The sequence below is a fragment of the Podarcis gaigeae genome, assembly GCF_964106915.1.
Source record: "Podarcis gaigeae genome assembly, chromosome: 1".
In the NCBI taxonomy this organism is placed as follows: domain Eukaryota; kingdom Metazoa; phylum Chordata; class Lepidosauria; order Squamata; family Lacertidae; genus Podarcis; species Podarcis gaigeae.
The window spans coordinates 58,179,325-58,201,762 of NC_139678.1; the positions used below are offsets into that span (position 1 = coordinate 58,179,325).

General features: G+C 39.2%; 1 protein-coding gene across 8 annotated transcripts in view; it reads left to right on the forward strand.

Moving 5' to 3' along the window:
• Nucleotides 1-22,438, forward strand: part of SHANK2 (SH3 and multiple ankyrin repeat domains 2) — a 338,288-nt gene that overhangs the window by 162,019 nt on the left and 153,831 nt on the right. For all 8 annotated transcript variants that reach the window (XM_083748814.1, XM_083748807.1, XM_083748812.1 and 5 more), the window contains one exon: nucleotides 18,010-18,085. In XM_083748814.1, the coding sequence (XP_083604940.1) occupies nucleotides 18,010-18,085 (76 nt within the window). The remainder of the gene's footprint in view (nucleotides 1-18,009; nucleotides 18,086-22,438) is intronic.

The following is a 22,438-nucleotide window of genomic DNA, read 5'->3' on the forward strand; positions in this document are numbered from 1 at the left end:
CAGCAGTCATTTTTCTACAACCCCTGTTAAGGGTCTTTATCATTGGCAAATATAATGGACCATATGCCAAGGAGCAGCTGCCTTGGACTTTGTGGCCCTCATGGGACTTGAATGATTTCCATATATCCTTAACAGCATCATGAATTGATGCTTGGCCCCATGCCCTCCCCAAGGAGCAGAGAAAAACAACCCATGTGTGTTCCAACTGATTCTAGCAGCATAGCTCTTTAGGGATTCCCCACTTCCCTCCCTCTCCAAGGATGAAACAATATGGTCTTTCAGTTGAAGTATCTTCTCAGCGTTATTCTTGGCTTATTGTCTAGAATTATGTTCAGGTCATTAGCATGCAAGTTTTTGATGCACTAAATATAATCATGTGTTATGTAATGTCTGATTCCGTCCTTACAGAAACAGTAACCCCAACAAGTTGATAGTTATTAAGTGTGTCTTCACGGCTACTTTTATATATTTCCTTTATATTTCCACTGATCTGCATTCATTAATTGTATAGCTGGAACGACGCAGGCTTTGAAACAAAAAAGACTACTTTTAAATTATTAAGAGGAATCCCTGTACTAGCACAGATTTGGCAATGTTATTCTTTTGATTCCCCCCCCCCCTTCTCTTATGTCCAGCATGGGCAACAAAGACGAGTGTGTGGTGAAGTATGGCCTAGTTACGCCTATCTTTTGAATCATAGAATTGTAGAGTTGGAAGGGACCCTGAGGATCATCTAGTCCACCCCCTGCAATGCAACCTTGTCCCTTATAGGGACCAAACCTGCAACATTGGCGTTTTCAGCACTATGCTCTAAGTAACTGAGTTATCTGTACCACATCTTCAATGGGTGGAATTCATTGTTGCATTAATAGTGTAATTTTGTCAGCACAAACATTTCTGCTTTGCCAACAGACCAATCTCCACTCTCCTCCCTCTGCATGCTTTTCCAGGGGTTCTTCTGACAGCCCAGAGCTGATTTTTGGGGGGTGCAGAAGAGGATACTCAGGGGAAGGGGAAGGGAAGAAGAGGAGGAATAGTTTTGTTGTGCTAGCCAGTCTTGTTCTACTAGCTCCCACTGGTGTGACTCCGATTGAATCCGATTCAATATACCTATCTCCTTTTCTATTTCTGTCTTTAAGGCATGACAAATATTATATTTTTAATAAGGATTTAAAAATGGTATTTTGGCAACATGTGGCATACCCACCAACATTTCCCCTAAAAAAGGGGATGTCCTATTTCATACCCTCCAACTTTTCTCTGATGAAAATAGGGACACCCTAAGCGCAGAGCTTTCCAAACTTTTCATGTCAGTGACATACTTTTTAGACATGCATCATTCTGTGAAACAGTAATTCAGTTTTACTACCAGCCCTGGAAGGAGCATGGGGAACATTCTCGCAACACACCAACACGCTGCAGCTGACACACTAATGTGTTGTGACACAGTTTAGAAAGCTCTTTCCTAAAGAAAAGCAAGACATTCTGGGATCAAATCAGAAACCAGGACTGTAAATCTGGGACTGTGTCTGGAAAATAAGGACACTTGAAGGATCTGTATGTGGTAGGTAAAATGCAGAAGATTACAACCTAGAAAAACACAATTACTAGGAAGCAAGCCCTGGGGAAACAGTAGAGCTCAATTTTGATCAGGTTGTTAGTGTTGTCTTCTCTAGCATGCATAGAGTATTGCTGTTGAGCCTGACACCTTCATTGTTGCTCCTGTGTAATTCCAGTTAACATCTCTACCATCTGCCCACTTGGTTAGGGTGACTTGCATGATGACACACACATTTAAACAACTTGCAGAGCAGCAGGTGCTTAAACTTTTTTCTTTCATTTAAGCCAAGGGAGCAAAGACGCCATTTCTACAGCTCCTAGGGCTTGCTGAGAGTCTTGCTGTGAGCCAGTGTGGTGTAGTGGTTAGAGCGGTGGACTCGTAATCTGGTGAACCGGGTTCGCTTCCCCGCTCCTCCACATGCAGCTGCTGGGTGACCTTGGGCCAGTCACACTTCTCTGAAGTCTCTCAGCCCCACTCACCTCACAGTGTTTGTTGTGGAGGAGGAAGGGAAAGGAGAATGTTAGCCGCTTTGAGACTCCTTTAGGTAGTGATAAAGCGGGTTATCAAATCCAAATTCTTATTCTTCTTCTTCTTCTTCTTCTCCTTCTCCTTAGAGATGCTGGTCAGTCTGCAGCTGCTGGACCATTCAGAGTCTTTCTTTCTTTCTTTCTTTCTTTCTTTCTTTCTTTCTTTCCTCAGGTGGGACCTATGTACTCACATGCTGATTCCTGCTGTTCTTATATCCAGTAATTTCCTGACATGCAAACTCAGAAGCTAAGATCACATTTACAGGTTTAACTGTCTCCCTCTGTGTTCTCTAGTTCCCATGACGACTACTGCAATTCCCAGCATTTATTGCTGTTAGAGGCCTTGTTGATCTTGTCGTTGTTGATAATAAAATGCCTAGAACTGCTCGGTTCTGTACAAAAGTGGGAAATAACACACATTTTGCCCTCAGGTTTATAGTCTAAAGATAAAGACATGATCTGTTACAGAGGAAATGACAGTAGTAGAAGAAACAGTCTGGGAAAGCCAGGGTAATATCTGTCACAACAGGCCAGTGGAAAGGTTTCTTTCTACCTCTGTGTTCCATGCTGAGTTACTGGCTGCTAAGAGAAGATCTACGTGGCAGTCGAGTCAGTTAGACTGATGGACAGGACCCTACTTCAATTCTCATTCTGTTTGCTTAGCTGCAGAGAAAAGGGCGAACTGCAATATTGAGGAAGTGATTTGGATGAGTAAAAAATGTCTTGAGGAGAAAAGTTGATCTCTCTTCCCCAGCACCACAGTCCCAACTTAAATTGGAGGGGGAGGGGAAAGCAGCTGCATTTAGGCTGCAGTTCTACCTATGTGTAGGGCCAACTGATCTAAATGGGACTAACTTTTGAGTAGATGTGCATTGCAGGACTAGCCACTGTGGTTCCCTCCAGATGTTGCTGGACTACAGCTCCTATCACCCCTGACAACTGTGCATGATGGCTGGGGCTGATTAAAATAGACTTTGCATGTGAAAGTGTTGATTTACTGCAACCCACTGTATATATGTATATGTCACTATTTTGCTTGTTTAAACTATATTTGATAAAACATTATCAGCATATATTTCATTTATCCATATTTTCTGCTGATTGGTTTTTTCTTAATTCCTTTACTCCCCTGATAACAAAAGTCTCTTTTATCAATGGATCATTGTATTGCATGAAGGATACTGTTTTTACTGAAGATTGAGCAAAAGCTTTGTTCCGTCATTTACAGAGGCTTTCTGAATAGATCTGCTAGTTTTTAAAATTTGCAAGTAAGTAATGGATCTTATAAGGATTTCATTAGATTCTGTATGAGCACTTGTTGTGACATGAAAAGCAGATGGTAGTGAAAATAATTATACTAGTGGGTGAGATACTTCCGTGATAATTTATGCTAGTATAGTCCTGCAAACTTCAGTTGGACTACACTAGTTTAAGCTGTCACTAGATAATATCACCATGGGGATAGCCCTCCATCTTTAGTTTATATGTAAAATGTAGCAAACCTTTTAGAAAAGAAAAGATTATGGAGTGTAAATGCTTCCATTCCAATGACTGGGCCACTGTTCTGCATGCCATGACAACTTCAAAACTGGACAAATTTTGATGTACTCTGTGTGGGCATGCTGTTGAAGATGATTTGGGAACTTCAACTGGTCTAAAATGCAACACCCATATTACTGGCTGGAGTTCCATGTAGAACCCATAGAAAACCTGTTTTAAGACAGTGTTAAGATGTACAGAGGTGACTCTCTTGATGGTAACAAGAGGGTTTCTCTGGACAGCCCCTAAATTGTGGTATTCCTGCCCTAAAGAGGTGTGTCTAACATAGTTGGGGACATTTGGCCTTCCAGATATTGCTGAACTCCCAGCAGCCCCAGTAACCATGACAAATGGCCAGCAATATCTGGAGGGCCAAAGGTTTCCCACACTTAGTGTAGCATCTTCATTGCACAGCTTTTGCCATATGCTGAAGTTGCCCCTCTTAGCCTGGCCTTTGATAGCTCAGGGATTTTGTTCTGTGGGACCCATCTGTTTTTGCTGAATTTATACTGTTCTCTTCCAGTTGAAACAGTTTTCCTTGTTTGTAATTGTAATTGCTTTATCTGCTTTTATGATTGTATATTAATGTATCCTGCATTCAGGTTGTATGTTAATGTATCCTGCATTCAGGTTGTATGTTAATGTAACCTGCATTCAGATTGTATATTAATGTAACCTGCATTCAGCTTAGATTGAATGTTGGGTGAATAGTAGTAGTAGTAGTAGTAGTAATTCTGCCATTTATGTTAATTTCAATATATTGGTCTAGCAAAACATTTTGCTCTTTATAAACATTTTCAGAGTTTGTACTTCTTGTTCCTTGGTTACCAATATACTAACCAAACTGGTATGTTTCCCCCTTTCTACTTTCATGCTCATCTTTCCCTTACATTGATTGTGCAGAGCACTGTGATCCACAGATGTAATATGGTTAAATGGATGCTTGTTTGCAGATACTGTCCTTGGGCCCAATTTTATTGTCATTTCTGTTACTGCTTAAATGGCTTCATCCATAAGATGAAATCTATTCACTTGGAGTAAGCATCTCTTTCAGAAAATCATGTGTATTGGGATGTGTTAATTTTCCCAATTTTGGGGGGGCAGATCCAGTATAGGCATTTATCTGCCTCACCTGGCTATTTAGTACCACACCTTCACTATAGAAGATCTAGATTAAAAAGAGATGAACTCATAGAAATGGAGGAACCCATGGTGACAGGTAACTTGACCTTTCACTTCCTAATACTCAAATCTGTTAAATGAACATTATAGTTATACTAATGTATATATTTGGGGCAGAGATGGGGGAGCAATGAAAGACAGAGGTCAGTGAGCTGTTGTGATGAGCATGCATTATCTATCTCCTTTATTACTTGTTTCTGAATGATAATTGCCATGGTCAGTAGCAATAAGTCAAAATGCTCAAAGCGACTAGAAATGAATTTTCATGTTTTAGGAGACATTTGCAGGACAGAATTTACATCTGGGTAAACATAGAAGAATCCTGGCCATAGGAATGAGTGTTACGGGGGGGGGGGGAGGGAATAGTACTATATTAAGTGCTTTTTTGAGTCACTCTTTCAGTTCTTCCAGCTGATTACGTAAAGGCAGTGCCTCAAGAGCCCTAATGAGCCTTAGTATAATTTATCAAGCCTATTTTATATTGTTCAAATTATATAAAATCTTAACTAGTATACTTATAGGAAACCCTCAAATGAAGGAAGTCAAGCTGCAAAATTTTGATTTAATTTCAATTTGAGTTCAGCTGTCAGTGAAGTTATTCCTTTGGTTCTGGTTCAGGCCAATAAAGGTTTTGTAACCTATTTGCCACACCTGGCTGGTTTCGTTTCATTACATGTGGGAATATTTTAATTCTATGAAATAGACTGGCAGTGTACAGCTTCTGGGTCATGTGGCCAGCATGACTAAGCCGCTTCTGGCAAATGAGAGCAGTGCACGGAAACGCCAATTATCTTCCCGCTGGAGCGGTACCTATTTATCTACTTGCACTTTGACGTGCTTTTGAACTGCTAGGTTGGCAGGAGCAGGGACCAAGCAATGGGAGCTCACCCCATCATGGGGATTTGAACCACCGCCCTTCTGATCAGCAAGTCCTAGGCTCTGTGGTTTAACCCACAACGCCACCCGCGTCCCTCTTTGGAAGGGATAAGGAGGGATAAAACACAACTTTTCATTCCCATGCTCCTGAAGCCTTAACATACTTTGTTATGAAGTGCTAAAATGCACATGTTTACCCTGTCCTTTGACACCTGAGATATATATTTTAAAACACACTTGATTCTAATTCTGAAATAATTATTTCTAATATTGTATTTAAAATTTTTTGTAACCTGCCTTGAGAACTGAGGGTGATGGGTAGGTAAGAAACTACAGTCATACCTCAGGTTGAATATGCTTCATGTTGAGCGCATTTGAGTTGCGGTCCGTGGCAACCTGGAAGTAACGGAGCACATTACTTCCGGGTTTCGCCACTCGCGCATGCACAGACGCTCAAAATGAAGTCACGTGCATGCGCAGAGGCAGCGAAAAGCAACACATGTGTGCACAGACGTGCCGTTGCTAGTTACGTTTGCTTCTGGATGTATATATTATGGGGTGAGGAGGTTTCTAGAGAATGTGAAGGGAGAAAAACATCTTCTGACAATTCTGCATATGATGCAGGGAGGAGAGGAGGTTTTTTAAAAAATGCATGAGAAGCACCCTACCAGTCCCCTCTAGGATACTATAAGCCAGGGGTGGAGATAACAGGCCAACTTTGACAAATAGGTGGGATTGCCCACCTGGTGCCACAATTGTGTTGGATGACCATTTTCGTTTGTCCATTTGTTTTGAACTCAGTTGTAAGCACTGACAATCTGCTGCGTTAGTTTAACCTTCGGTTTGCTCATAGAAACGAATTACTGTGTTGCAAAATGATGCATATCTAAAAAGTGTGTCACCAACATGAAAAGTGGAAAGCTCTGCCTTAAACACTTAAATCAAGTGTGGGGAACCTTTGAACCCTCAGAGGTTGCTGAACTACGACTCCCATCGTCCCTGGCCTTGGCCATGCTCACTGATGGGAGTAGTAGTCAAGCCAGGCATTGGCAAACCTGGCCCCCAGATATTTTGGGACTATAATTCCCATCATCCCTAGCTAACAGGTCAAGGATGATGGGAATTGTATTCTCAAAACATCTAAAGGGCCAAGTTTGCCTGTGCCTGAAGTTAAGCAGTATCTGGAGGGCCAGAGGTTTCCTACATCTGCTCTAATGAAAGGAATGTACTTCTTTTTCTCCATCAAATATCAGAGGAAGCACTCCTATGCCCTTGTACTAAAAATATATTGGATACTATAGCTCAACTATATTACGCTGAGATACAGTCAATGACAATAAAATTGGGTTAACTAACAAAAATGACATCCTTTGCATCTCAGCTTTTTTTATATTTAAATGGCTGTAATTCAGGGCTTGAAGATCTTTTAATGCAGATCAAAGAAGCAAACACCTCCTTTCTTGTAGTACTAGTGGATTGAAAATAACCTCATGTTCTGGAGGAAATTAACATACAGTGTTACAGCCCTGGCAAAACAAGCATATTTGGCATTTGTGGGAGGAGAAAGGATTTGCATCTGAAGTGCTTTAACTCCTAACATGCACTCATCAAGGTTATTTTTATTATGGGCGTGTTAGAGACAGGGCAAGCAGAGTGGGTTTTCAAAGCTGCTAGAGCAGATTTTGTTTGGTGTCGAGCAACCAAAATGTAGAAACGATAGCTATTAGTAACACAGTACAGCTGGGCTGAATCATTCTTTTTCCTCTCTAATGGCATGCGTAATTGCTCTAGGTTTTCAGGCGTCCTTCACCCGCACTTATTTAGATTAGTGACTGATGCATTTCCATGGAAACCTTAAATAAAAGAGGGAGAAAAATCCAATGGTACAGTGTGAAACTAGAGGGATATGGAGTCTATTGCTGAGCATACAACTTGTATAAAACAACTTGCTTTAAGGTTGATGTTTTGATCTCTGAAGGTCCTTGTCATAGTCAGTATCAAGATGGATTTAAAAGTTTGAAGACGTTTTTACTTCTTTCTAAAACAGCCTTTTTTTACTTGAAAGAATTCCTATATTCACAATAGGGCTGAAAAACTCAGTTCAAGTAACTTGAAACCTGGGAAATGTGGTTTTGTATGTCGATGGTGATGCAAATACACAACAAATGCAACTGAGATGGTTACATCTAGGTTAGAAATCATGGCTGAAAATTCAAGATTCAAGAAGAAAGTTCATTTTGGAGGTATTGTGTAACTTTGAAAAGTATAAGTGTATGTGTGTGTCTATGTGGTCTAAATGTGGAGAGGTGCTCTAAAAATTAGATGTAAAATTTCATAGTGATGTACACCTCTACTGTGTATGTTTCGTATATTATTGCATTCTAATGCCAACAGCCTTAAGTTAATTTACTGTCAAGTAAGCATGTATAGGATAGGACTCATAGTTCTGTAACTATTTGGTATAATTGCTTCTAATCTAAAATAAAACTATAGAATATTTTATAGGTTTAAAAATACAAAAGGGTGTGTTTTCTTTTTTAAAAAACTGAGGGTTTTTAGAGTTTTGCACATTTATGTTTAAAATTTTTGATATTACAATTTTGGAAAGAACTGTTAATATGTTGTTTGTGGCTAGTTATGACAATCTGTTTTTGAGTGAAACATAGTTATCTAGGACACGTTAATCAACTCAGAAGTATAGGCAAGTATTCATGTTTGGTTTGTCACTTTTGAATAGATCTCAGTTGTCACATGGACCATTTTCTCCCCACCCCCAACCAGTGCTTATATTATTCACGTGAACCAATTTTTCTTTGTCTGATTTAACTTCAGAGTATTCTAGATTATAAAAGAGCAACAGTCTTACGATGTTTTTGGCTGATGAAAATCTAAAGAAAATAAATACAAAAATGTGTTTGTATTTGTGACATAGTTCTATAATACTGGCAGGGTCTGAAAGTTGTTACTGAGTTTGAAGTTAACAAAAATTAGAAATCCTTGCATTGACAACAATATATTTCACATCAGAATGTAGCTTCACAATCTTAGGAAACTACCATAATGATTGTTAAATATGTATCTATAACTAAGGATGCAATTCTATAGCACTTAACAGGCACTAAGCCTCAATGGAACTTAACTCTGAGTATATATAGGATTGCATTGTAAATGTGCAGTAAACTTTTCATTTAATATACTTAATGGAAAAATTATTGAACACTAATCAGTTAAGTAGTAGCTATGTCATCATGTTAGTTATATAGTTCCTTTAAAGATTGCTTCAGACATCTTTTTTAGATTTTATACAAGGAGTGCAGCTTTGTGGCAGAATTGCTAATGAATATTCTAATGTTAGCTTTCCTAAAACAAGTTGTTTGATTAGCATATGATACATATGATACATTTTTACTATTTTTAATACAGATCTTTACAGCTTTGTAATTATAAATTCATGTTAAAGAGGCTTTTCATTTTGAGAAAACTGCTGTTCATTGTTTTTTATCCCCAATATTATGGCAAATTTGCATAGGTGACATTTTCATTGCCTCCTGCAGGCAGTAGTGTCTCATGCTGTATCTTATTTTGAAAATAAGAGTTTAGAAGGTATTTTGACATGTAGTATAGATTGTAAGTTTGTGCTTGATGAGGTGATGAAGGGGAGGAGCCAGTACATCTCCTATTGTACTTTCTCTGATCCATGGCTTGAATATGCATTTCATAATAATTCATTTGAGGTGTTATAGATATGAGCCCCTTCCAATATTTCCTATAACCAACCAAATACAGTCAGTGTAGTAAAATAATGGATTCCTTCGCTATTTTAAAGTATGATTAGTGGTAAAAATGAAATTTTGATTGTTGGTATCCTAATCAGACAGTAGCATTTATTGAAAATTAAGCAATGAGGAAGATGTAAAATTAAAATTAAAATTAAAATTACAAATGTCAAATACCTGCTCCATACTCTGTTTTATATCTAAATAACAACCCTTCCTTGTTCTGTGCCCCTTTTATTTGCTTTGTTTGTGTTTCTCACCAAAAGACAGGACTTGGGTATCTTGTCCACTTCAGCTGGACTGTTGTCAGTGGAATAATTAAAATGTTCACTTTGAGACATGTACGATTTGGAGATAACAGGATGCTATCAGCGTGAATTGGCCATTCACTATGAAAGTATGACAGTTAGTAGTGTCATGGATGATATGTAAAAAATGAATGGATAGTGGGAGTTAACCTTGAATCTGCAGGCGTCATTCATTTTCATATCTGATAGATGGCATTATTCTTTTGTATATCAACATAAAAGTTAAGTGCCATATTCAGGCACAGTTCAGTGTGCTGAAAATAAAATAAGAGGCAGGTGTGTACCCCAAGGTTTATATATTGAGGCGCACCTCTGACCCACCCTACTCAAGTATGAGCGTTTTATTTGTAGAATAGTTCTTTTCTCTAAAGTAAGCAAAGTTTCATCTGGTTTTCCGCACCAAACTTTAGGGTGCTGAAAATTTCATTGTATGCAATAAATTGTTTCAGAAGCAGAGCCTAATGTGAAAAATGCCAGTCAAAATAGATGCCTTCTAATGCAAATTCTCTTCTCCACCTTCTTGGGAGAAATCCTGATAGGACAGAATTCTTCTAATTAAACATTGTTATCCATATGATATCCAGAATCATATTCTCAGATGGACTGTGTGTGCTTGAGTCATATACTGCTTCCTTTGTGCAGTGCTGCGTGTGCACAGAGAATTGCTGGGTTTTCCAACATGTGAACTCACTCTGTGGTGGCGTTTCCTTGTGCTATTTTGTTACATAACTCATACTGAATGCCACAGCCAGCCATGGTTTCCAGCACAATGAAAGCAGGTGTGATTCCATCTACATGCATTCTACATGCAGTTTGTATATATTTTCCTACATTAAAGCATGAACTTGTGAAATTCTAAGAGGACCTAAACATTTTCACTTAATAATCTTATGCCCCTGGATTTCTTTCTTTCTTATAATTGTAAACTTTCTGTATATATAAATAAAAATATTTTGACGACAACCCCCCCTGAAATTCTAATCACACATTCTAAAACTGATGATCTATACTTGAAATACAAGAAATAGTTGATTTCCAAACCCATTATACAATGATATTGTCTTGGTGATGTTTGGAAAGCAGTTAAATGAACTATAATAAGCATTTCCCTAACCTTTTAAAGCCACTCACCTTTTTTGAGTTGTTTTCATTTTACAGTGCCTGATTAATGTCAGCCTCTCAGCTGTTAATGTGTACAACAGTGAAACATGGATTTTTATGGAACTATCAATTTAAACATAATTTAATGAGACAGACTAGATAATCTCCGATTATTTTAATCTCATAAATTTCATCTTGGTTATCCCCAAAATTAAAACCTCTACAACCATAACGAATGGTAAAAATCACCGTTATCTCTTGTGTTTGCCATGATTAATTTTGTAGTTCTGCTGCCATTTCAAATAAGGTAAATGCCATTGTATCACTATCATGTCAGTGCTTTCTGATATTGAGGGTTATTAAAAATTGGCAAAAGTTTCAAGAATAAAAAATTATTTGTTTTTTCTATTTGCAAACTTCTATTCCATTTGGCCACATAACAGTCATACTGCTCCATATTAAGTTAAACAGAATGGAATATATTTTAGAGAATGGTTAAGATCCAATATGTTGTGATCAAGCAGCTGTATGCACAATAGGACTTCTTCCCCTCCTGCAGCCCCCTGTATCTTTCCCAGAGGGTTAAGGGACCCTGGAGCAGTCTATGAGGGCACAAGGAGGGCTGTCAGAGGGGGGGGGGGAGTCCTGTTGCATAAATACCATTCCGCAAATGGGTAGGCATCACTGGATGTTGTCCAATGCATTTGGCTTTCCATGGAAACTAATTTTTCAGACTGTTTTTTTTCTTTTAGTGTTTTATGTCATTTTCTGCAGTAGCAAGTGCAATCTAATTTTAATATATTAATATAATTATGGTTTTACTCTGTGGATATTAAAAGCCCCCTTTTCTTAAGGCAACCAGTAAAAGAAAATAATTGTAAAAAAAATACATTATTAGAAGTCTCAAAATTCTACAGCTTATAAAATGCCACCTGACATATATGATCTACCTGATAAGGTAACAAATGCACCAAATTTCAAAGTGATTGTATAAAAATTGCCACAGGTACAAAATGGTGAAAATTGACACATTGACCTCTTCTCCCTAGGTTTTTTTTTTTTTTAATAGGCATATCATTTTGCTTTTCCATTTTATTGAAATCGATTGATGTATTTCATTCAGGCTTGTCAGTGAAGGCACACTTTCTCTGGTTTGGGGAAATTATGAGCAAAAGTTCAAAAGTTGTTAAGGTTTCCTTGCCCCATTAAAGCTATAGGAACAACTGGTGGCAAAGGTATACAGTGCATGCTCAGAGAAAACATTATTGGGTTATCCCAAAGCACCGAGTGTTTTGTTCTGTACTCTGGATCTCCTGCTTCTCTTTCTCTCTCTCAAAATAAAAAAACACCTTAAGCTTTTAATTTAAAATATTAGCTTTCCTTAAAAGGTGGCTGGACACATAGTAAAGCAATGCCAGTGAAACCCTGACTCTCACCTTTCCCCAGGGACTTATGCAATAGTCACATGGCAAGCGGAAGGGAAGGGTGTGTCGCAGAATGACAGAGAGCAAATGAACTCATGTTAGATGTTAGAAAAGACATTTTAGTTTTGATATGTATGAAAACAGCAGTTTTTCCCAATTGATTGTGGGTAGGGTAGGGAGTCCAATTCACATACAGTGTCCTGTCCCAGAAAATACTCTTGGCACCTTATAGATCAGATTTAGCTCTGACAGCAAGCGGCAGAATTTGTGTTTTCTTTTGATACTTCTTTTTTATTTTCTAATTGATATGTATAGATGCTACCATTTTCATCTATACATACCAATTAGCATATGCAAATGGGGTAGTGCTCCTCAGATTGATGCTGAAGTGATAATGCTTCCACTACGCCAGTATTTCCAGAGCGAACCATTGAGTGGATGGGATGTGTAATGCATATTCCTTTAATTACAGATGTGACAGTGTTGTGTGGTAGTGAACATAAGATGAGCCTGCTGGATCAGGCTAATGGCCCATCTAATCCAGCAGCTTGTTCTCACTGTGGTCCACCAAATGCCTGCAGCAAACCTGCAAGCAGGACCCAAGCAGAGAGCAATCACTCTCCCCTCCTGCAGTTTCTGGCAATGGATATGCGGCCTAGGACCCACGTACCTACGGGACCGCCTCTCCTGGTATGCCCCGTGGAGGACCTTAAGGTCCACAAATGACAACATTTTGGAGGTCCCAAGCCCCAAGGTGGTTAGATTGGTCTCAACTAGGGCCAGGGCCTTTTCAGCACTGGCTTCAACTTCATGGAACACTCTGTCACAAGAGGGCCCTGCGGGACTTGACATCTTTCTGCAGGGCCTGCAAAACGGAGCTGTTCCACCTGGCCTTTGGTTTAGACTCAGTCTGACCCTTATGTTTCCCTCCCCTTATGGTTTTGATCTATGGGCTATTTTTAAAATGAGGCTGCATTTTAAATTGCATTTTAACCTGTATTTTAAATTGTCCCCCGTCCTCCCATTAAGTTTTTACTGTAATTTTACTGGTGTTAGCTGCCCTGAGCCCAGCTCTGACCGGGGTGGGCAGGGTATAAATAAAAATTATTATTATTATTATTATTATTATTATTATTATTATTATTATTATTATTAATTTCAAGAAGGGTCCTGGTGAGGGGCAGATGGGGCAGGCAGTCTAAATAGGTACCTAAATGAAATTGATGGTTATAAACCATGCATTCTGATGTAGAAAGGGCAGTGAGATCTTCAAGCCACCAGGAGAGAGATGGTGGATGTTTGTCCTTCCATCATTGCAGTATGAGTCTCTTAGCCAGCAGAAGGACTCACATAACCTACTATTGTTGCTAATATAATAAGTCTTACTGTTAATGCCATTTTACTAGGGCTTTGTGTTGTTGCTTTCATAGTTTGTTACAACCTTAGGTAAAGGTAAAGGGACCCCTGACCATTAGGTCCAGTCGTGGCCGACTCTGGGGCTGCGGCGCTCATCTCGAGGGTGGCCGAGGGAGCCGGCATACAGCTTCTGGGTCATGTGGCCAGCATGACTAAGCCACTTCTGGCGAATCAGAGCAGCGCACGGAAACGCCGTTTACCTTCCTGCCAGAGGTAAGGAAGCAGTTTGACGTGCTTTCAAACTACTAGGTTGGCAGGAGCAGGGACCGAGCAACGGGAGCTCACCCCGTCACGGGGGTTCGAACTGCCGACCTTCTGATTGGCAAGTCCTAGGCTCTGTGGTTTAACCCACAGTGCCACCAATGTCCCTTTGCTACCATAGGAACTATTATTTATTAGCTGTTTTTGTTACATTTGAAAATAAAAAAATAAACCTTTATGTATTACTATATTTTAAAGCATAGTTTGTAGTTAGTTTGTAGTGATACATACATACATACATACATACATACATACATACATGTACTGTATGCATGTATGCATGTAAAAGCTGCATTTTAAAATTCAAATCTAAAGGCAGCACTCTCCTCCTTCCCAACAACCAAATGAGGACTAAGCATGTCCAGTAGACACAGAAAGTTGAAAGCGGTGGGAGTATGTTAACCCATCATTTGGCACCCCATAATCCTCTTTCCCACTCAATGAAAATATATCTATTTTATTTTTAGCTCACAGTTTCTTGTTCAGAAATATTCTATAAATCATCTTCTGCTGTTACACAGTTTCTTCTCAAGTACTTGTTTGTGTGATATCCTGATATGAGGGGTTATGCAAAGTGCTATATACATGCTAACCGGGAGATGAGAAATCTTTTATTCCAAAATGTGTACAATACAGAAGTAACTAAGCATGCCTGTGCCATAGTATACCCACTGAATTCAATTAAAACACAAAATGTCCTCCTCACCTTTGGCAATCTTATTATTCTGCTTCCTGCTGCAGAAATATGTAAAGTGTATGTAGCATTCTTCCACTAAACTTTGCCCACAACTCTGGCAACACTGACAACATATCCAATCAAAGATCAGCCCACAGTAGTTTCCTTGGTGACTAGCATACAGCTGTTGAAATGGACTGCAGTGCAAACGCTAGCAAGGGAAAAAGCAAATAAGAAAACAAACCCCTCCCCAACTCTCCTTATTTTCTCAAGTAAATTACTTCAAGACAATCTACAGATATCAATGTTAGTGGTAGCCTTGGGTGTCAATTGCTATGCTTAATATTTTCTATAAATATTCCATTTCAGAAGTTGCTCATTGAACTATTCCAACTTTAGGGTTAACAAGAGTTCAAAATTTAAGAACAGGAGCAAATACAGCAGTACATTTTTAGCTATATAGTTAAGGTATCTTTTGAAGATGTAAATCTGGTTTCCTTTCAAGTTGAAACTATGCTTTCCCTGGAGGAATGGCATGCTCTTGTCTGTGTTTTAAGAGCAGTATTCTAGATTTCAATAGGTTAATACGACTGTGTTTGAGAATTTATTAGGGTGATGCTTACTGTATTGGTAAGATGTTTAGCCAGCAACATACTATTGTAAATTACTCATTATTCACAATAATTTCTCTGAAATCTGCTTATGTTGGAACAAGGAACAGCAGAATATTGTGTACTTGCTATAAGAGTAGAAAACAGAAGGGGGGAAATTTGTGAATCACATTGTGGGTCAGCTGCTTAACACATCATGTGACACCAGACTGGATAAATTGGAGTGAGGTAGGGGTGGAGAAAGGATTATGGTAATGTAATTATATGTCTGACATCAATTTTTTAAAAAACCTACTAGGCTGACAATTCCACAATCTGGCTCAATTTCCCCAGACTCCTGGAAGACAATGGAAATGGGACGATCCAGGATTTTAGTGTAGCTATAATTAAACAACAGCGTACCCTTTCCCTCTTCCAAAAAATCCAGACAAACTGAAACTCACAAAATGTAGGAGCAGATGGGGGTGGGTAGGGAGGGGAAAAGGAAGTTTTATTGTGCAGGCGGAAGTCCTTACATTACACAAATGGGAAAACTATATTGGATATATCCCAAAGACAGGAGTTTATGCTTTTTCTAATTTTGGTTTTATTTCCTGTGAAGATGTGGTTCTTGTTTTGTTTTTACTCTTTAAGTACTTTTAAAAATGTGATTGTACTTGTGCTGGATGAGAAGTTTATTAACTCTTTTCCATTGAGGCATTTTTGCTAACAGGCTTTTGGAGTCAGTTATCTGAACAAATGTCCCAGATTACTCATCAATATAGATTATTGATGTCCCAGATTACTCATCAATATAGATTAGTGATTCTAAATACCTGGTATAGTCAAAATGTAAAATGCAAGAATAAATAATTAACTGCTAATCTGCTGTTGACAAGACTGTCACACAGTACTTGGAAGAAACAAAAGGCAGGAATTTGGAATGGGGAAAAAAAAGCATGGCTACCAGTTATCTTAGAAACGCTAACCCCAAGAGTCCATTTTGACAGAGAACTGACAAAAAAGAGCACATTTTATCCACTTTTGTTTAATTTTATTAAATACGTAAATGAGAGAACGGTGGCCCCAAATACACCAGCAAGATACGCAAGCTTGTGGAATTCTTCACGTGAGGGAGACTTGATATCTGAATTCAGTGAAACGGTATCTCTGGAACTCTATCCTACATCTTCATGCTCTTGTGAAAAGAGACGGAATAATTAGAACAGGCAATGATCATTGTTTTATTTTTCTTTGACTTAACTGTGTTGCGATTTTTGAGTTTCTCCTATGTCTTTGTCATGATTTTTTAACGCTGCCCTTTTCCAAAACCCTTAGTAAGAAATTATATTTAAAAATATCACACAGCTTCTGAAGTTGCTTTCCATTTTGAGAGTTCCCTTATTTCCATCCCTCCCCGCCTTCATTATCTCTTTGTATCTCCATTTAATGAGGGAGATTGGAAGTACTATGTACTATGAGTCCAAGAGCTATGTACTATTGTCTCATCCTTTTGATTTTGTGTGTTGCTGCCCCCTCCCCCCCCCCGCTAGTAATATACAGTGTCCTGCAAATGCATTTAAAGGAAGTTTGAAATTAACACTGTGGAATGCTTGCTTTATACGCGTTAGGTAGCTGAGCAGTACTGCTTCTAACTACATGTTGCGTTTGCTCCCACCCACTTTCAGTACGATAATAGAAGGGTGAGATCATACCTTAGAAATTACTTTGCTGCTGCAACCGATTCCTCCAAAGAGTCAAATAATAATTTTAGAGTTTACAGATTTTGTCAGAGTGAATACAGTGGGTGAGTGGGATTTCACCTTAAAGACTGGCCATTATGTGACTCCACACTTTAAAACAAGTGATGGCAAACTCCGCTGGACTCAGCTGAGAATTAGCCTGATACTTATGAGCTTTCTTCAAGAGCTTTCAGGAAAAAAGCTTGCCTCCCCTGGGAGATCTCTCCTCACTAATATTGGTGGCACGTGTACCGGCATGTGACGTGCATAACCATGTTGCCTTATCACTTTCACACAGCTCCTAAAACTTCCTTCCATTATTTTATTTTTTGCGGGGGAGGGCAGGGACTCTAATCTGAACTCACACATAGCTGTGCAAAAGCCTTCAAAGCTGTGTTTTAAAGCTATCCCCGAAGGACAAGGAAGCTCCTGAACAAAGGAATTGTGCCTCCCCAAACTAAGGTAACACTTGGACTCAGACATACAGTTCTGTAAATCCTCCACCTAGGCCATAAGAGGCCATACCTCTGCTTTAAGGAGTCATTTGGGATGAGGGAATGCTAAAGTGGACCCCCTTTGTACAACAAGCTCCGTTGAGCCTTAAAAACCAACCTTTGGGCTTTTGCCTTGACTGTAGTGAATGTTCAGGCCACACAGAAGCTATAGTTTGGGTGAAAAATTCAAGGATATTTTACAATAATGCTCCCTTTTATGTGTTACGGCATGTCTCTCAGACATGAATTAATTTACTGCATATTTAATTTTTAAGCATGATTTGGAATTTCTTTTTATACATTTCTGTATAAATATTTATAAAAACAAGTAAGTGTAGTATTTGTAGGAGCCTAAATTAATAAAAGTAAATATTGGGACAACAACACTGATAAAAGACAGCAGTCTCTCCCTCCAGTCCCTACCCCCATAAAAAGAAAAAAGTTTAATGGTAATTTATGAAACAAGAGAGCACGTGATTATTTCTCTTGACAATTGAAAGTTTTAATTAAGTATATTCTGTCTTCATTTTGAACAGAAACTCGAGCAGACAGAACAAAGAAATTGTTTAGACACTATACTGTTGGATCATATGACAGCTTTGATGCTTCAAGGTAAGAGATTCCATTTTTTTTTTCATACTTGAAATATTTTCTAAGTGTTGGCTTGGTGTTCTGAGTTCAAAAAGGTGTGAGCACCCTCAACTTCCCTTCTGTCTCAAAGCTATTTTTGTTCTATCATGCCTTTTACTAGAACAGAGAGCAGCCAAACACCTTTTGAAAGAAAACAAAGATTTATCGCAGTATGTACTCTAAATTGCCTTGTTTGGTTGAACCAAGGCACATGCGTTATCAAGGCACTCTCTTCCCTCACCAGGGCACTAATGGCTTGAGGCCTTGTGGGGCACACTATTGTCATTTCTAGTTGTAAGGTCTGGGAGATCATCTTTGGGTGGTCTCTTACTCATGACTGTTGCTCCTCTGTAGGAATCCATATGAGGAACAAAAATACAGACCCTACAGTTCTACTCCCATTGTTTTGCCTTTCATCTCAAGATGCTTCCCTTTTTTGTTTTTTCTCTTCTGTCAGTTCCCCTTTTTGGATTTGCATCCTAATGCCATTTGAAATAATTCAATCTCTGTACAGCAGGATATGCTTCTCTTGCTGGCATTCTATCAATCTTAGCCTAGGCCCCATTGATTAGTTCCTATTACTTCACATGCGTATTTTTGGGTTGCAGCAACCACATAATAATAGAAGCAAGAGAAGGTGCTTCAGATTCTGCAACTTTGGTGACGTGCATGTATTTGAGTAAATTAAATTGAAATTAATAGTGATTGTTTGACAAATTGTAATTCAGCTGAAGTTGGAGCACAGGACATGCATGTGGCTTATTGCATAATGCAGGTGGGCTGAACAAAGCACTTCTTGTCACATTTTCCTTCAATGGGTTTTTATTGTACTATAATTGTAAATTTTCCCCCTCCTGAAATTCCCCCCTCCTGAAATTGCAGTATACAGTCGTACCTTGAAAGCTGAACAGAATCCATTCTGGAAGTCCGTTTGACTTCTGAAACATTCGGAAACCAAGGTGCAGCTTCCAATTTGTTCCCGATTGCTCAGACACACCAGAAACAATAGCGGAAGCTGCACTGGATGTTTGGCTTCCAAAAAAAAGTTTGAAAACCGGAACACTCACTTCCAGTTTTCGATCATTCGGGAGCCAGAATGTTCGACTCCCAAGGTGTTCAGGAGCTGAGATACGACTGTACACACATTTTTATAAATAAATATATTAACAGCAACATTTGCACATAGAAGCAAACACTTTAAGACAGTGTTCTCAAAAGCAGACTGTGAAGACTCTCATGAAACTGGGACTGTGGGCAACTCTGACAGAAAATAGCAACAAATACATACACATGGAAACATTTTGAATTGGCTAACACCAGCTTAGAAGGAGTCGTTGTGTGGAAACTCCTCAAGGCTATCAGCTGATTGCATGGGGGGTGCAGACAGAACAAAATATTATGCATTATGAAAGGAATGTAAAACAATACAAAAGCTGCTGGGTGTCTAGATATACTAAGTGTTTGATCATGTCATTGCATGTAATTTTGGCCACCTCCCATCTAGGAAGAGAGACAACAGAAATAATAATAATAATAATAATAATAATAATAATAATAATAATAATAATAATAATATCTTTATTGTCATTGCCCCCTCTCGGGGACAATGAAATTACTTGGCTGCTCCATCCACCCAGGTAGGGCACTCCACACAAAATCAAAACAACTATAAAAACACTAATTAAAACAATACAGTATAATACAGCAAGGAAGATTAGATGACTTTCAAAGTCCAGGCTTCCCATTCAGGGCCGAGATCGCTCTGGAGAAGAAGCTGTTCTTAAGACGGCTCGTTCTTGTCTTCATCGTCCTGTATCTCCGTCCCGACGGCAGGAGCTCAAAGAGACAGTGACCAGGATGCGATGGATCTTTTACTATGTCCAGTGCCTTCCTATGGCACCTTGTGGCATAAATCTGCTCTAAGGTGGAGAGTGGGCAGCCAACAATGCTCTCTGCTGCCTTAACAACTCTGCACAACCCCATCCTGTCCTGGGTAGTACAGCTTCCGTACCACACACATAAACCATAAGTGAGCACGCTCTCAATGGCACAGTGATAGAAGGCAAGCAGCAGTTTCTGCGGAAGATGGTTTTTCCTTAGAATTCTCAAAAAGTACAGTCTCTGCTGCGCCTTCTTCACAAGCCCCCTTGTGTTGACACTCCAGGACAGATCCTCTTGTAATTCAATGCCCAAAAATCTGAACGTTGTTACCCTCTCCACACAGACCCCATCAATCAAAAGTGGCTGGACATTGCTCTTCTGTCTCCTGAAGTCCACCACAAGCTCCTTTGTCTTCCTTGTATTTATGAGCAAGTTGTTAGCTCTGCACCACTCTGGGGAAAAAATGCTGAGGAAGGGAGGCAGAAATGTTCAAATATATTGAAAGCCAAGGAAAAGCTTGTCAGGGTAAAATTTCCTATCTTAGAGAAGAGATCCAGATGTCAAAACTAATACAGGCAGCTTTTGCATAATATAATGTTTTCAACAACTTGGATTCTTGTAAGACAATGGCAGGTTTACGCTTCATTGTTACCATTTGTAGTAACAAATCCCTGGGAGCTAGTTATAATTTGCTGCTACCTGGAACTGTTAACTGTGTATTGGAGGGACAGTTTGGACCTATAATATTCCCTCGGATATTTCCAAGCATCACTAAGTTATTGCATTCACTGTTTTGAGCTTTCAAAACTGCAGTATAAAGATCTGGTAATAATAGAAATTTCATGCTGAGCAAGTGTGCAGTGTCTGGATTTCAGCCAGTTTATTCACGTACCAATCACCTCATCTGTGGTGCTTCTTAATGTTTGAAAAGAGATACACGTTACAATCTGTGATAGGTCTGTGTGACTACTTGAGCAGTCAGTTTACCAGCCCCAAAGTGGTGAACATTTATGTGTGGCAAAACAAGTTACCTAGGGGAGTCTCCTAATTGACAATTTTAGCCTTCAGAAGGGGGACTAGGGGGATGATGTTGTTCACAGGCTGTTGGCTTCACCCAAATTTGCTCTCTGACTAGTAGCTGTTGCCTAAAAAGAGCACACAATTCTGCATTTCATTTGATTTCTTCAAAAATGCACTTGGTGTGCAAACAAAATGTGACACAGGAAGTTGGGAAGCCAGTGTTGTAAGGCTTTGTTGTTAATTGTCTAGAATCTTGGGGAATAAATTGTACTATATTTGTATTTGAACCAAAGGACCTGTGAATAAGTCATACAGCTTTCTGCTCTTGTTTCCTTAGAGATATTGTCTCATGTTTCTTTCTAAGTCTTGTCCTTTTTTTCTTGCATATTATGTTTCTCTTTACACAGTCTCTTTCGGATAGTTAGTACTTTTGCCCATTTTAAAATTAAGGCAATTGAAAAATTGTACAATTGGTATTCCAATGACTGCAGAGAGTTGTACAGCCACTGCTGTTTTTTATATGATGAGATAATTTAAGGCCTGGTGGAGCATAGAAGCTGTCAGTTCTTTGAAACTAAGTTGGGAGGAAGTGTTTTAGTACTGTTCTATTGTTGGACTGTATGGAGACCCTTCTCAGTTATAAGGGCAATGCAAAAGACTTTCTTCGAGAGAGGCCTGATGCTCAAGAGAGGTGCAATGCTCAGAACTAGGGTGCTATACAGTTCTGCTATTGACAGCTTGGCAAAGGATTTCAATAGCTTCTGCTGTTTTTCTTTGGCCAGAAGGGGGCAGAGAAAGGACAGTGTATCTTGTGACATGATTGGAGTGGATTGCTAGGACAGGAAGGTGGGAAACATTTAGGGAATTGTACTCACATTTGCCACTGGTGTCATCTTAGGTTGTGTCCACACTCCCGATTACTATGGATTCACTGCATTTCCAGTGCTGGGGTTTTATGCAGCGTTTACACAATGTTATCCAGAATGCATATGTACCTTGCACTCGGTTATAAAATACTACAGTGTGATGCGTTGTTTCTCAAACCAGCTTCATACTGATTGGATTTCTTAAGCCGTTCCTAATTTGTCTCTAGCCAAGGTGTGAATACGTTTGCACAGGGTAAAAACATCTCCATCTCATCAACAACACCTGGTGTGTACACAACCAGAAACCTTTTGAAGCTGATGTGAACATCACTTGGTATCATCTTTGTCATTAAATTGTGTCAAAGTGGCCGGGGGGGAGGGGTTGATGCTTTTGTAACCCTGTGGTTGACTGATTGGGTGGGTGACAAAAGATGGGGGGGAAATGAGTGTGCTACACACCATTTCCAAATGCAGTTCAAAAATGAGTAATGATGAGCTGGCCTATCTGTAAGTCAAACCAACCCTTACATGTAATCAAGTTTCCAGCCATCCTTTTTCCTTATTACCT